Source organism: Danio aesculapii, chromosome 2 (assembly GCF_903798145.1).
Source record: "Danio aesculapii chromosome 2, fDanAes4.1, whole genome shotgun sequence".
Classification (NCBI taxonomy): Eukaryota; Metazoa; Chordata; class Actinopteri; order Cypriniformes; family Danionidae; genus Danio; species Danio aesculapii.
Genome location: NC_079436.1, coordinates 18,167,076 through 18,183,548, shown reverse-complemented (window position 1 = coordinate 18,183,548; position 16,473 = coordinate 18,167,076). Strand labels below are relative to the sequence as shown.

Genomic DNA, 16,473 nt, shown 5'->3' with positions numbered 1-16,473 from the left:
ATAACTGCAGCTACACATGCTGTATTCTTGACTTATTACCACATTTATAATGTGCTTAATATTTGTACTTTCATAATTTATGACTGGTTGATTTTTCATTACTAATTTAAGTATTGCATTATTTACAAAACTTTTGTTTTTAATAGTAGTAGGTGGCTTTTTAAAATCCTTCAGAATGAGAAAGTAAATGATAAAAAAAAACTACTTAAATTATCATTTATACATCTTATTATTCAGGTGTATAATAATGGATACTATGTATGTTAATAAATACTTTATTAACTCAACTTTATGAAGTTTTGTGACCTAATCTAAAGTGAGGAATATTTATGCTTTTTAAATCCCTTGTATCATGCTTTACAGGCTCACCTAGTTGAAAGAATGGCGTGAGCGCACAGCAAGTTCATGGCAAGAACTGACCGATCAGCTTCATACTTTGTATGGAATACACACATTTCTACTCCAAAGACAGAAAAAAAATACAAAATAAAAATACCAAACAATTTTATATAGTTGATCAAAAGTGCCTTTCAGAAAGAGGTTCAACAGCCTTTGACTCCATTTGTTCTCTATAAAAGGGAAATACTCAGCTAATATGCAGCTTAGATTTACATTAGACAAATACTTTTTTGTTGCTTATTCCTATTATTGTTTATTTAGTTATTTACTTCATTTATACTTTAATTTATTCATGTCATTTACTGCCAAAATTCTATTCACTTATTTTTATGTGCAAAGAGAAACAGACTATTGTTTGTTTGTAATATTATTTTGTGCTGTATTGCTTGGTTATTGGGCAGCAATAAATAACACTATAAACATAAGGAGTTTTCATGTGATTCCCTAAATTAGTAGTGTTTTTAAATTAATGAATGCATAATAATAGTAATAACCGCGAAACCGTGATTATTCTTTAGTGGGGTGTAATGGATCACATTTATAACAATAGCAGAAAGATCACCTCCCGCGCCATCCAAATCATGTGTTTGAAAGCCATTTATCTACCCTGTCAAATATAATGATGATTGAAATAGTTGTGGTGGGACCTACCCAACTGCTTTCTTAGTTTAGTGTTAGTGTCTTAGGTAGTGTTTTCTGTTGCTGTGTGTTTAGTGTGTTTAGTGTAAAGCTGCACAATTAAACATTACAATATCGGGATCTCAATCCAAACACGTGCAACATAAATGATAAATGATAATAATTTGCATATGTTTATTGGGCTTAAATCCTGTACACAGCAGATCTCACAACTCGAACTGCAATTAGAGGGATACAAAGTTAGCGTTAGCTCTACTATAAAAGATCTGGGTGTTATATTAGACAGCAATTTAACTTTTAAAAATCATATATCCCATGTCAGAAAAACTGCCTTCTTTCATCTGAGAAATATCGCTAAGTTATGAAGTATGCTATCCATCTCAGATGCAGAAAAGCTAGTCCATGCTTTTATGACTTCTAGGCTGGACTACTGTAATGCTCTGTTCGCTGGCTGCCTTGCATCCTCTATTAATAACCTTCAACTAGTACAAAATGCAGCTGCCAGAGTTCATACCAGGTCTGTATATGACCATATCACCCCAATTTTATCCTCCTTACACTGGATGCCTGTTAAGTTTTGTATTGATTTTAAAATATTGCTTCTTACATATAAAGCTTTAAATAATCTAGCTCCTGTTTATCGAACCAACCTTCTGTCTCGCTACAATTCAACCTGCTCTTTAAGATCTCAAAACTCAGGGCTTCTGGTAGTACCTAGAACAGCAAAGCCAAGTAAAGGGGGTTAAGCCTTCTCATCTATGGCTCCTAAACTCTGGAATAGCCTTCTTGATAATGTCCGAGGCTCAGACACACTCTCGCAGTTCAAAACTAGATTAAAGACCTATGTTAATACCTCAGTGAAGCATACACTTAATGCATCACATAATGGTATGATACATTAATGTGCTCCAAGCAGGTTTTTACATTTCGTTTATATACAGTACACTACGAACAGCAGCTACGCTAATTATTCTCTTTATTCTCTATTTGCACCTGGGGATACTCATCCCCAGGCCCCGGAGACTATGGAGCACCACTGATGCGATCCAAGACCCGCGACAAGATGATCCCAAGGTTTCCATAATCCTGGACCAGGCCGTATCCTGAGCAACTGCTGTGGTGGTCATGGAGGAGTGGAGAGCATGAGACTGATTCCTGTGACGCTCCACGGACAGACGAGTCTCGCTGACATCCAGCTTCTCCAGCCTCCGGCGATTAGACTGCAGCTCTGCACAAGACGTTTGGCCATAGGAGAAATGGTTGTGCCCAACTGAGCCTGGTTTCTCTCAAGGTTTTTTAATTCTTCACTTTTAGCCAAATAGGTGAAGTTTTTTCCTCACAGCTGTCGCCACTGGCTTGCATGGTTCGGGACCTGTAGAGCTGCGCATCGATGGATTTGCTCTTCAGTGTTTGGACGCTCAGTAGTGAATATTAAACCACACTGAACTGACCTAAACTGAACTGAACTTAAACACTGAAACTGAACTGACACTGTTTCAATTTACTTTAATCTTCTATGTGAAGCTGCTTTGACACAAACTACATTGAAAAAGTGTTATACAAATAAAGGTGAATTGAATTGAATGTTTATTAATCCTTCAAAGCACTGCATCCAAATCTGCGTTTGATTGAGAAAGATTCAGTTTTTACACTTTTTCAGTTAGTTACAAGCAATTAAATAACACAGAAGTACTGGGAGAACAGTTTATAGTTTAGATATAAACACTGATGTTTATGGTAAAGATTAAAATCACCGTTTAATGGAACTTGACCCTGGTGAGTTTTGTAGCAATTACAAAACCAATGAGTGGCGACAAACAACCATCACAAACGATACACCTATAATGAAACAAAATTGTTTCATGTGAAATGTTGAATGATTAATTGAAAATAAATTTAACATTACAGTAACAGTAGATCAAAGATCATTTTTCGTACTGAATATTTTCCTTTTTTTTCAGCTGGTTCTTTCTTGAGTTTTATTTTTATTAAAATTACAGGATCTAAATTCTGTTTGTTAAAACCAATGGTTTTGCAGTAATATTTTTGTTCAAATGGAAAGCAAATGACATTGTCTCCTCCCTTTTTTTCTGATCCGAAAAATGGTCCGGTCCATGACTCAAAAACCCTAGTGTGAACCGAACTGTGAAATTTGTGATCTGTTACACCATTATTCTTCAAACTATAATCGCACAATCGTCCAGTCGGGACTCAAATCAGTGACCTTCTTGCTAAAAGGTGACAGTGCTAGTGTTCATTCTTAACTTACAGTATGTTAGTAAATACATTAACTAAGATTAACAGATGGAATCTTATTGTAAGTGTGACCTATGATAAAATATACAATAACTACAAATATTACTTACCTATTAAAAATACATTGAATTGCTTTCTGTTTCAAAATTTGTCGCATCCTCTTTTCAGGCATAATAAAATCCTACACAGTAGTCATTCGTTAAAGTGTCAGAATGTGTCATTTGTTTTCATTTTAGACAACACACTATGTCTAAAACTTTAGATAGCAAAAGAAAAGATTTGAACATATATAAAAAGAACACTTTCACGCCGCAAAGTCGTTTTTTATTTTGTTGACAAGCAGAAATGATGGCCCTTATTTTTCTCCGGCAGACAGAGGCTGCACTGAGCATGTGCTGAGTACGTGTCATCACTCTAGTCTGTTTGTGACTGAGTACATTTATTGTGTTACAACTGCCTCCGGTCTTCTCTACGAGCACAGAAACACAGCTTTCGTGAGTTTAAAAATCCAAACAAACAAGCAGCCCTTGCTAGAGAGCATCATCTCTTCCCTGCTGAAAATCCATACACCAGGCCCTAAACCAAAATTTCAACACAACACCCACCACAAAATGGATCGTATCTTCCAATGATTTACGTGATCTTGAACCGCTGAACCCATTAGCAAATATTTGAACAGCTCTTTCTCTGTAGTCCAGAATTACAGAATGCTTTTGCTGGGGTAGGGGGATGAATTTGCCGAACAAACACTTCAGCGTGACTTCCTCTGGCCACAGTTACATTAGCGATTAACCTCTGCGTGAACCTGCTCTTTATGCTGCCGCTTAGGTCTGTGTGCGAAATCAGAGAAATCGCAGTCTTCTAATAGGAAAACGAAGGAAGAATCTGAGTACTCCAAGCCAAAAAGTGCTCAAGAAGTCACCCTGAGGGAAAACAAACAAACCCAAAAAAAAGCATCCCTGTGGAATAATGCCCTCGCTATAAAAACTGCGAGCGTAAAAGTTTGAGTGCTGCGCTAATGCTGAAAATTGCTGGCACTGACTCATAATGTGAAGCAGCCTCTCAGAGCTACACAACTGTGGCCAAACACTAAGTATGTTGTGTAAGACGTCCAAATGCAGAATGAGATGGATTGGCTTATTGAGTGGAGAGCCCACCTGGATGTACTTGTGGATGTGCCAGGAAGCTTGTTTGCCGTCGTTGACAGACTCCACGGTGGTGTTGGCAAAGCCTGCGATGTCTCCGCCGGCGAACACCCAGGGTTCAGTGGTCTGCATGGTTTCACTGTTCACCTCAGGAGTCCCCCATCGGTTCAGCTTTATCGGATCCAGGGCCTTCGTCACTGTTCCAGCACACAATGTGGAGAAGAGCAGAGTGGTTAGAGTGACTGCATGTATAGTGTATAACCCGTTTTTAAAGAAGTACTTACTTTTAATTAGCAAGGGATAGATAGGGATAGTTCAGTCAAACTTGTGCTATCATTTACTCACCTTTGACTTGAGTCAAACCAGTTTGAGTTTTGTTCTGTTGAACACAAAAGTAGATATTCTGAATAGCGTTGAAAATCTTTAACCATTGGCATGTAGAGTATTTGTTTTTCCTACTATGGATGCTAATGATTATAGGTTTCTAACTGTGCGGTTACACCGAAGGGGTTTATACCCTGGCGACAACGCTGTCTGCCTTTATAGGTCCACCAACGAGAGCGTCAACATTCGCTACATTGATCTCGTATTTAAAGGGGTCGTTGCAGCAAATCAGTTATTTTCTATTTTTACCAATGATCTTCCTTTGGCTTTACAGCATGCAAGGCAGTTCTGCATGCAGATGATACAACTTTAAATCTACCAGCGGCATCGATTGAAAAATTATCTGCTGATTTAAATAAGGAGTTACAATTAGTGACAGAATAATAAGAAGTTTATTTATAAACCAATTTCGAGAGGATCACGTGATTTTGATTGAACACGGCTGGTTCTGCATTAACTATGTATGATCCACCAATCAGAAAATTCCTAACCCACTATAAAGAGCCAGGTTCTCACTACAGTCATCTTCGATTTGAAGAATCCCTCCCTACATCCCTACTCCTCCACCTTTCCCTTCATAGGAAGGCACGGTGGCCCAGTGGTTAGCACTATTGCCTCACAGAAAGAACGTTACTGGTTCTAGTCCTTCAACAGGCCGGCTGTCATTTCTGTGCAAGGTTAGCATGTCTTTCCCGTGCTTGCGTGGGTTTTCCCTGGGTTCTCTGGTTTCCTCCCACATTCCAAAAACATGCAGTACAAGTTAATTGATCAATCTAAATTTAGCATTACTGTCAAACTCTCATGCAGCAGCATATCTTATCATAGCAATCCTTTTAGTCATCAGCTCTTATCAAAAAGGGGGAGCTGACGAGATCTACCTGAGCTCAAAGCTCCCCTCTCACCCTGCAAATGGGAGGGAGCCCAGGGCTCAAGGACCTTTAAAGCTCATCGCTCTCTCCCTGGACAGCATGCCAAACTTGCTTATAATCAATCATCAGCTAAATGTGAACTCTTGAAGATGGTTTTAAATTTGACAGAAACCAAAAGTATTGTGTTTGGATCAAATTTAAATGTTAACCAGTTAAATTTGTCTGTAATGAGTGTGCCGATTAAACAGGTAGAGGAAATTAGGCTTCTTGGAGTTCTTCTTGATAGTAGGTTAAAGTGGTCAAAACAGACTGATAAAATGGTACTAGTTATGGCAAGAGGTTTATCAATTATTAAGAGATGTGTACAATTTTTACCACAGTACTGTATCTCTCAATTGTTCAGGCAATTGTTCTTTCTTATCTAGATTACGGTCCAGTGGTATGGTCGAGTTCATCAAGTAAAGAAATTACAGTTAGTCCAGAAAAGAGCGGCACGACTCATTTTACACTGCAATAGAAGAGTTAATATTATGAAAATGCATAAAACTTTAGGTTGGTTGTTGGTGAAGATAGGGTAATTGTTTCTCTGCTGTGTTTCATAAGAAATATTTCTGTGTCAAAAGTTCCACTGTATTGTTCTGTCAACTTTTGTATAATAATGCTAGTCATACTTTTAACACCAGGCATTCATCGAAAGGAAATTTTTTGCTTCTCGTTTAAAAAACGAATGCAAAGCAATGGACTGTAATGTATAGAGGAATGAAAACATGGAATGAATTGCATGAAATTACATGCTTTGTAACAAGTAAAATGAGGTTTAAACCGTTAAAAATATTTAATGGCATAATATTGGATTGTTGATCTGAATGTTATGTATGAATTTTGGGTTTTTATGTTTTTTATTGGTCTTTGTTGTTATGTATTATTGTAATTTTGTTTTGTGTTCGATGGACCCCAGGAAGAATAGCTACTACCTTTGTAGCGGCCTGATATATAAATAAATAAAATTCCCGCATAAAAACATGCTTCCTAGCGTGGAAGATTACATTGTTGCGTGTGGTGTGGCTTTGTTCCACTTATTCAATATGGGTTCCATGTCTGAAATATTCTGAAGCAGCAATACTGTTTTGTATTGTCGTTATAGTTAGCATGGGATTCCCACTTAAAAAAAAAAAAAAAAACATTAATGCACATCTACTCGCCATTTACTTTTTTTATGTGTATCCCTGTAAGAAAACATCGGAAATAATTGGAAACCTGGCCACCACAATAATCAATCCCTTTGGGAACAACTGTGCTCGGAACCAAAGTTCCCAGGAGTTTGTTCTCTGGACTCCTCTCAAGTGGTGGACCTCTATATTTTGACTGGTTGCTGCCAAAACGCGTTATAGCTCATTACCATAAAGTTGACTTGATTTCAACTTTCAACAGTTGACCATGCGCCATGCCACTGCTCGATGCTTATCAACGGCATTGAAAATGGATAACTTCCAGCTACTTTGACGCTTTCGCCGCTTTTGAGGTGAATGCACAGTAACAAAATATTCTCTTCAGAAAAAAAAAAAAAAAAATGGTTTGGAAGTCAAAGATGGGTAATTGATGGTGGAATTTATATTTTTGTGTGAACTATCCCTTTAATTGGATTAATACAGTATTAATATACAGTTTTAATGTTCAGAACAAGATTAAATTATGTATTACAAAATAAATATCTAGATCAAGCATGAGGCAATGCGTTTTGGCATTTACCTAATTTACAAAAATGATGAAATGTCTGTTTCAAATAACTTTTATGACAATATAATGTCAAAATACTAGTGGAAAATGTTTACATTTTCATTTAGAGCAACATATATATTTCTTCAAAAAAAAAAACAACAACAAAAAAATTGTATTCCTTTAAATAGATTCAGAATAAGTGACCATACCTTTGAGCGATTATATTTTTGACCACTGTAAACAGTGTTGGGGAAAGTTATATTTAAAAGTAATGCATTACAATTTTGAGTTACTCTCCAAAAAAGTAACTAATGCGTTAGTTACTTTTTTTATGGTGAGTAATGCGTTACATTACTTTTGAGTTACTTTAGCCATTTCTGATCTGGCTAACGCTTGAACTCTTGTTTTTTTCTTATTTCATTTTTAATAGAGGAGCTCTGCAATTAACAGCACACTGTATAACCTGCACCTTCATTTACCTTTTAAAAAAAAATTCAAAAATACTAATATAGCATAATGGTATCTTCTGAGAACTTCCTGACCCAGAGCTCTACATGATGCTACAGATTAATTTCACATTTCAGTGCGACCAAAAGTAGACTTTACATCTTGTGTCAAGGTAGTTTTTTCGAGAAACTGAACAATTTAATATCAGCTTTAGACTGAAGCAAATAGACACTTGTAAATAGATGCTGTTTAATCGTCAGGAGTGCATTGAATTACACTAAAGAATACCTTCAAAATTCAAGCACATGATGGCACTTAAATAAAACCCTGCACTCATTACTTTCCCACCTAAATACAACATATCTTTCCATTTACCATTTTAACACATCCAAGGACTTCTGAATGCTTGTATGAAGTTTTTCTCTTCATGGTCATGCAGGGGTCCTGGCAGTTAATGGTTCATATTCACTTTCCATTAAGATACTTCCACAAACCAGATACTTTTACAATTGAAAACAAAATGAACCTCATTTTTTAAATGTTTGGCTAAAAAACTGACTTGTCTTTCAAATGCTTGCCTTTTGTTCTAATATTTTGTTATCTAATGCAATGGCATTCTTACAGTTTCTTTCTATTGTTGACATAGTGTATTGTGTATCGAGACTGTACTGACATGCTGTATTGTGCATTGGTTTGGATGGAACATGTTGAATGGACCATTCATAGCCTTGAGAATCATTCGCTATTCACTAGTCAGGTGCAGGTATAGTACAGAGCACAACATTCAGGTCCCCAAGGTAAAAATCCTATTCATTTTCTCCATGGAGGTGGTGGTTTTTAACAACATAGCTTTTAAAGACAGATTACGACTCAATATTATTTTTTAACAGGTGAATTCTTGAAAAACTGCTTCACCCAAGATTCTGCTAAGAATGATTGAATCTTCAAGAAAGTTGTGCTGTAATTATTTAATTGTGTCAGTCTCTCAATACTCTGAAAATGTGCGTACTGTATATGCAGGTTTTGCTCTTGTTTTTATAAAAGTCATTGCCATGATGACATTAACATATAGCATATGCATTTTGCCAAAAATACTTTGAATCTATTTAGACAACTAACTGACTAAATAAATAAATAAATAAATAAATAAATAAATATGGGGCTTTGTACCCTTGTAACTATAAATTGTGTAAAAATTCTGGCACCATACATTTCTGGTTAAGCTTGTGAAAAAGATACTGTTCCCTTTCAGTCGGTCACTCCAAATTATGTCAAAATAACAAATGGTTCCCAAATTTAGCACAGGGGTGCCCAGTCCTGTTCCTGGAGATCTACCTTCCTGCAGTGTTTAGCTCCAACCCTGATCAGACACAACTAAACCAAGTAAAGCTACGGTCACACTTAAATTTTCTTCCCATAGACTTCCATTCACACGCACACGAATGCGTCAGACCGGAAATGCAAGGTCATGCGTCAAGTTTCACAGGTTGCTGCAGTGCAAAGTTCAAGCTTGGTGAACTCTGACCTGCGAAATCGCATCACTTGACTACGTGAGACCAATCGAGGATCAAAACATGACCTTTCTGGACAGAAATGTAAAACATGGAGCAAATCGCTCGCTTTTTTAATGTCTAAACATCTTGTTTAATCCCGCCCTTTTTCACAGCGCCATACGACAGAATTTTGCACACACAAAGCCCAGTGTGACTGCAGCTTTAGTAGGATCTGAATAAGCATTTGGTAATTAAATACAGGTGCGTTTGATCAGGGTTAGACATAAATACTGCACCCCGGCTTTAGCACGTCACTTGAGTAGGGGGAAATTATATTATATTTAGCCCTTATATACTGTTGGCGATGTTTTTTATCCACTCTGGGGTGAGTTTGATTCTTAATTTGGCAATATTTTTTTTCTGTGTTTCAGCTAGCAGAATGATTTTTGGTGACAAATCTTATTCTGACACATATTTTCAGAAAATACTTTGAATTATTTTAAATAACTTAAATTTATTTTAGGGTTGAAAACATCCACTAAATTAAACTGCTATAAAAATATTTCAGATTTCTTTTAATTCAATTTTTTTGCAGCAACCTCAGTTCTGATCAAAACTACTAAATTCCATAGAAAATTACAGGATTTGCCTTTTTACAAGCAAATTACAGGATAGTAACTTTTTAATTGTCAAATTCATAAATTATGTCACTGATTTGGTAAAAATAAATACTCAAAGTGATGTATTTTTAATATAAAAAGTAACTGTGGATTAGATTTTTTTAAACCTTTTATCAAAGTCTTGGACATGTCAAACAACATTGCCTTTGATGCATTTTTTTTATTGATTTAATTTTTTTCCTAATTTACTGTTGGTGGCTGTTTTTGCCCCATTGACCTCCATTATAACCACATTTTTTTATTGCAATACAGTGACACCATATGATCATGCATTTTTGATTATTGGTGGTTTTCTTTGTTGGGGAGAGGTAAAATTGGTCATTTTTTTACTGTTGATCATCAGTTGGCACCATTAACCACTTTAGATAGGCTTGTAAAAAAATGAGCTTAGTTTCTGGATTTTATATGGAGTATAACAGCAAATTAAAGTGTGTGTATATGTATCTGAGTGTGTGAAAGTGACCTTAACGCACTTACCGTGATGTGTCTGAGAAAATCAAAATATGCATCTCAGCTCTCAGAACTACATGGGGTAAATAAAAACAAAGACTGTGTATTTATGCACTATCACATGTGGTTAGAATTTAAATCAATGGGGCAAGAACAGCCATCAACAGTAAATTAGGGAGACAAAATAAAAATCTAACAACACATCAAAGCGTTACTAATTGTGTTACTAATTGTTCACATGTTTAAGACTGTAATAAAAAGTTTAAAAAAATCCACTACACAACTACTTTTTATATTGAAAATACGTCATTTTGTTTGTGTTTTTTACCAAATCAGTGAGATCATTTGTGAACTTGGCAACTGAAGAGTAAAAATCCTGTAATTCTCTAAACAATTTAGTAGTTTTGATCAGGACTGAGGTTAACTAACAGATTTATCTAAAAAAGAACTGAAAAAAACTTTTTTCTGATCCATTTTTACAGCAGTTTAATTCAGTGAAAGTTTTCATCCCTTTTTTTTCAAATTCACCCAATCAGAGTCATAGCAAACAAAGAACCCTCTCTGGGTTAGCTCTGCCTACTCCCACGAAGCACCACAAATGAAGAAATCAGGCACAAATGCATTCTGTTGTTTCCTTTTCTTTTTTCTAATCTCTTTTTCTTTTTCCTTTCTTTGTATTCAATAATATATAATTTATGGTGGAATAAAAAAATAAAGACTGGATATGTAAGATATGGGTTATGCAATTACATTATATGCTTTAGCACATCATATAAATTTGAAATCAGAATTATTAAATCTCCTTTAAATTTTCTTTTCTTTTTCAAATATTTTCCAAATGATGTTTAACAGCAAGAAAAATTTGGACAGTATGTCTGATGATGTTTTTTTCTTCTGGAGAAAGTCTTATTTGTATTATTTTAGCTAGAATAAAAGCAGTTTTTAATTTTTTAAAACCATTTTAAGGACAAAATTATTAGCCCCCTTAAGCTTTATATTTTCGATAGTCTACAGAACAAACCATCATTATACAATAACTTGCCTAATTCCCCTTACCTGCCTAGTTAACCTAATTAACCTAGTTAAGCCTTTAAATGTCACTTTAAGCTGTATAAAAGTCTCTTGAAAATATCTAGTCAAATATTATTTACTGTCATCATGGCAAAGATAAAATAAATCAGTTATTAGAAATGAGTTATTAAAACTATTATGTTTAGAAATGTGTTGAAAATATCTCCTCTTCGTTAATTAGAAATTGGGGACAAAATAAACAGGGCTAATAATTCAGGGGGTTTAATAACTCTGACTTCAACTGGAAGTGGGGGGAAAAACTTATATAAACCAGACTATCTGCATTTATGCAGTAAATTATACATTACATAAAATGACTACATTTCCTAGTATGTATCCTGGGATTTGAGTATTTCCCCTAATTAATATTAAATTATATAAAAGAGGGTATTTTACGGGAAGGACCATTCTCATTCTAGAACCCGATTGAGCAAAACTCTGTGCAGAATGAGTCATCAATAATTACCAGTTCTGTACACCAGCATGCATTAATGTATTCAAAGCCAACAACTATACATTGATAGCCACAAATCTCACCCATGTGATCTTAGAGTGTCCAAATGCTTTTTTTTTTTTGTTGCCACCGAGGACACGCAACTGTTCACTTAACGACTGCTGGATATTGTTTAAGCTGAAAAATGAAGACATGTCTTTGATGGAGGAAGAAATGACAGTCCCTCTGGATGCCTGCGTGAGACAAGCAGAGGAATTTGTAACCCTGACGGCCCTGTTGATGCTTTTGCTGTGGCTGTTATTGTTGAGTATTTTTTCCCTTTCCTTTTCCATTTTTTTTTCCTCGAGACCAATCCCCTGGTCCCTCCGTCAGCTCTCCTCGCCTGACGCTCCAGTGATCATGAAGACTGCCGGCCTCATCACTTTCAGCAAAAAAAAAAAAAAAAAAGAAACACATCCTCACACCCTTCTTGTTTGTTTTCCTCCTCCCCTCCTCTCTCTGTCTGTGTCTCATACACACACACACACACACACATGGACGCACACACAGGCTGTGGAGTGTGACAAATCTAAGGGACTCCTGAGATCTTCCCTTTAAATGAAATGGCCTCCTCTCAGAATCCAGTAGTACTCTCCAGAGTAACTTCTCATACAACTGCTCATTGCCAAGCTCCATTAGAAGATAGAATGCATGCCGCTGTGTGAAGTGCAGACAGGAATGTGCTGGCATGAAGAAAGGGTGCATTACTGAAAACCTGTATACGGCTATTTGTCAATACATGCACTGGAGAAAACAGCGACCACAGGGATCCAGAGCAACTGTTAGCCCTAAAAACACCCAAACCCCTTACTAAACATTAGGAGCATACCTGTCAACTCTCCAGTTTTTCCTGAGATTCTCCCGTATTTTACAGTTCTATCCCGCTATCATCCTGTAAAGGTATTTTCCCGTTTTTCTCCCTTATTTTCAATCTTTCTATGAGGGTGGCAATAAACATTAATGAGCCGATCCTCCCTATATGCAACCCATACCGCTGAACCACCAGTGGACGCCCCTTGCACTTAAATGCGAGTCTGTTTTGTACTTTCATTTTATTTAGGCATGAAAACACTTTAAAATAAATATAAAAACAGTGGGATTCCCTTTCTTTTCATTACAGGTGCCGTCGCCCCTCCTGTGCAATCTTCAAAACAGTCATATAGCGATGTGTGACTGTTAGCTGACATGCTCCATTGTAATAAATAGAAACTGTTTCCCAAACGGATTCTGTACACGCGATTTGAAGTGCAGCGGAAGTCTGGGTTTTGGGTGCATGTTTGAACAGACATAATTAATAACTGTATGTTCACACCAAAAGTGGCAAGAGCGTCAAAGTATCAGAATGAAGAAGTCCACCGCTTGAGAGGAGTTCAGAGAACACAGTCCTGTTTTTATTATTGCGGTCACCAGATTTCTAATTATTTGTAATGATTTCTTACAGGAACATACATTTAAAAAAGTTACTGGCGAATTACTGATGTGTTATATTTATGTTGTATTTATATTCTTTTCTTTAAAAAAGCGGGAATCTCATGTGCCAATAAAAAACAGTATTGCTGCTTCAGGATATTTCAGACATATGGACACATTGGATAATTAAGTGGAGCAAAGCCCCACTACATGCAACTTGATCTTCCATAGTAAATGAATTTGATAAAAAGTGTGCAACATTTTCATGCTAGAAAGCATGTTATATGCGGAAATTTAACTGATATGATATGCTGCAACGGCTCCTTTAAATACGAGATCAATGTAGCGAATCTTGACGCTCTCGCTGCCGAAGCTGAAGACAGACAACATTGTCGCCAGGGCGGCCAGAGCGACCTTTGACGCTCTCACCACCTTTGGTGGGAACGCACAGTAATAATAACATCTAAAGATGTCGATCTTGGTGGGTTTTCTATCAACAAATTTTGTCCCAAATGAGCATAAAAAGTCAGGAAAGCAATCAAAAGCTTGCGTTATAACAGCAGATGTGTGCATTTTTAAAGTGACACCTCTGTTATTTGATGTAATCACACTAAAAATGTAAATAAATGCGATTCAATAGTTGCTCTTTAATCAGAATGGGTAAGTTATAAAGTGAAGAAAAGATGAATGAGCATTGATAACTAGATTCTATTTCTTTATAATAGCTATTGATTTTAATAAGCTGACATGCTAATTTATTTGCTGCTAATGTATACTATTTATTTTTTCCTTTGTAAATAAGGGTGGGGGGATTTTATGGTGAGCATATCTTATTTTCACATCCCAATGTTGACAGGTATGATCAGGAGCACAAACAGAACATTTAGGGGTGCAGCATTGTAAACTGCAATGCAATTATTCACATATCCCTCATTTTAACTGCATTACCAACAAATGCTAAGGTAAATTAAAAATGCAGACTTGAATTAAAGAAAGTTGTTGATATGGTTGCAGCAACACTTGATTTGACAGTGCTGTATGTGTAAATAATAATAATAATAATATTTAAAGGGCACCTGTTTTAGCCCTTTCTCAAGATTTAAGATAAGTCTTGTGTCTCCAGAATGTGTCTGTAAAGTTCCAGCTCAAAACACCCATCACATTATTTATTAGACCTTTCAGAATATTAGAATTTTCTGCTCTCAACACAATGTAGCTGTTTTTGTTGCCTGTGCCTTTAATGCTAGTTCTTCCACCCAGCGTTCCCACGTGTCAGAGTGTGCCTTTAGGTGCTTTCACACCTGCCTTAGTTAGTTCAGTTAAATCACACTAGACTTCATTTTCCCTCTTGGTGCGGTTCGTTTTTGGGCAGGTGTGAATGTATCAATCGCACTTAAGAGCACACCAAAAGTGGACCAAAAAAGCGTACCGAGACTTCCTTGAAGAGGTCAAGCTTTCAAATGAACCCTGGAGCGGTGCTAAAACAGAACTAATACTAGACGAACTAAAACAGACCCAACCGCAAAAAGTACTACACCTTTTTGGACTAATCCAGCTGCCATAGTCAGATGCGTTGGCCTATGTTATGGGGTGTGGAGGAAATATATTTGTTGACAGCGCTTTACCAACAGTTTTAAACAGAGAAAGAGAGGGAAAAATATTGCATCGTTGGTAATATTTCCGGAAGATGACCATGTCGCAGCTAAATAAATACACGCCTCTTCCTGAAGTGACATGCGATGCGCCTTGCCATTTGCAATACATTAACGTTAAATTCATTGTTTTTTTTTTATGAAATTTATGGTTTGTCTAAAGTGATGTATACAAAATATATAGTAAACGTTACTATAACCAGGGATACAATCAGTCGTCCCTCCATAGTAAAAAGCGACATTTTGTGTCTGCCGGTTTGTTTTTCCACACATTACTTCTGATCATTCAAAAGCAGTTTAGGAAATATGTTCAATAACATATGGCTAAAAAGAGTAATGTGGATTTTGTCACATGACTGCATTTTGGGTTTTTTTCAACTGGTTCGGACCAAAGCAATCAGTGTGGTGTGAAAACGACCTAAAAACTGCAGAAAAATGCTACAATGTATTATTTGTTGCTTTTGTTCCGAACCAAATGAACCGAACCACAGATGTGAAAACACCCTTTATCTCACCCTCGGCTGCGTCAGATAAACAGCACAGTGACCGACATGAAGGAAGCAGATCTCACGTAACGTTTGTGAGAAATATTACAGTAAGAACACGTTTGGTGTATTTGTTGAGGAGTTGCAACTATGAGTCACACCCAATGTCGTTACAAAGTTCATGCACGCACACACATACACACACACACACACACACACACACACACGCGCGCGCGCGCGCGCGCACCGCAAACGTTTAACTTTGTACTGTTTTTGGACGGCAAATGTGACAGGATACACATTATTATCCACTGCTGTATGGATATCCGTTATGTTAAAGTACAAAATAAACCTAATTTAACATCTCCAAACCGGGATTGAAGCGTCTTCTTTTATAATTGTACTGACATGCGGCTGTGGTCATAAAGTAAAGATGGTAAAATCACTGTAATTTGTTAACATGCTGTTTTAAAAGCATTTTAAACTTGTAAAACTCATTCTTGATCACATTTGATGGTGATTGATGATCACAGCGAGCTAAACAGATCTTTTAATATCAGTTGCTTTGCGCATGTTTCACAACAGATATATGTTAATACGGGGCTGTCAATCAATTCGGTGGGCAGGGAAACCGCACTCCTATGTCACGTGGTGGTGGGCTTCAAAATGGCAGGGATTTGGAACCTATTTTAACATCAGAAAATTTTAAAAAGAGACTTATTGTCTTTATATCACTCCAATATGACAGTGGACACACTATACCTACACGCACTTCTGTCCAAACAGCTCCCAAAAGACGCTTTTCATCATAGGTGCCCTTAAATAATATCAAATAAACTTTTGTCTGAAAAATGGTAATTTGATTGTAGCTTTAGTTGAGT

General features: G+C 36.5%; 1 protein-coding gene across 2 annotated transcripts in view; it reads right to left on the bottom strand.

Annotated features, from left to right (window-relative positions):
* Positions 1-16,473, bottom strand: part of dpydb (dihydropyrimidine dehydrogenase b) — a 291,123-nt gene that overhangs the window by 160,513 nt on the left and 114,137 nt on the right. For both annotated transcript variants that reach the window (XM_056474106.1, XM_056474114.1), the window contains exon 12: positions 4,452-4,636. In XM_056474106.1, coding sequence (XP_056330081.1) covers positions 4,452-4,636 — 185 coding nt within the window. The remainder of the gene's footprint in view (positions 1-4,451; positions 4,637-16,473) is intronic.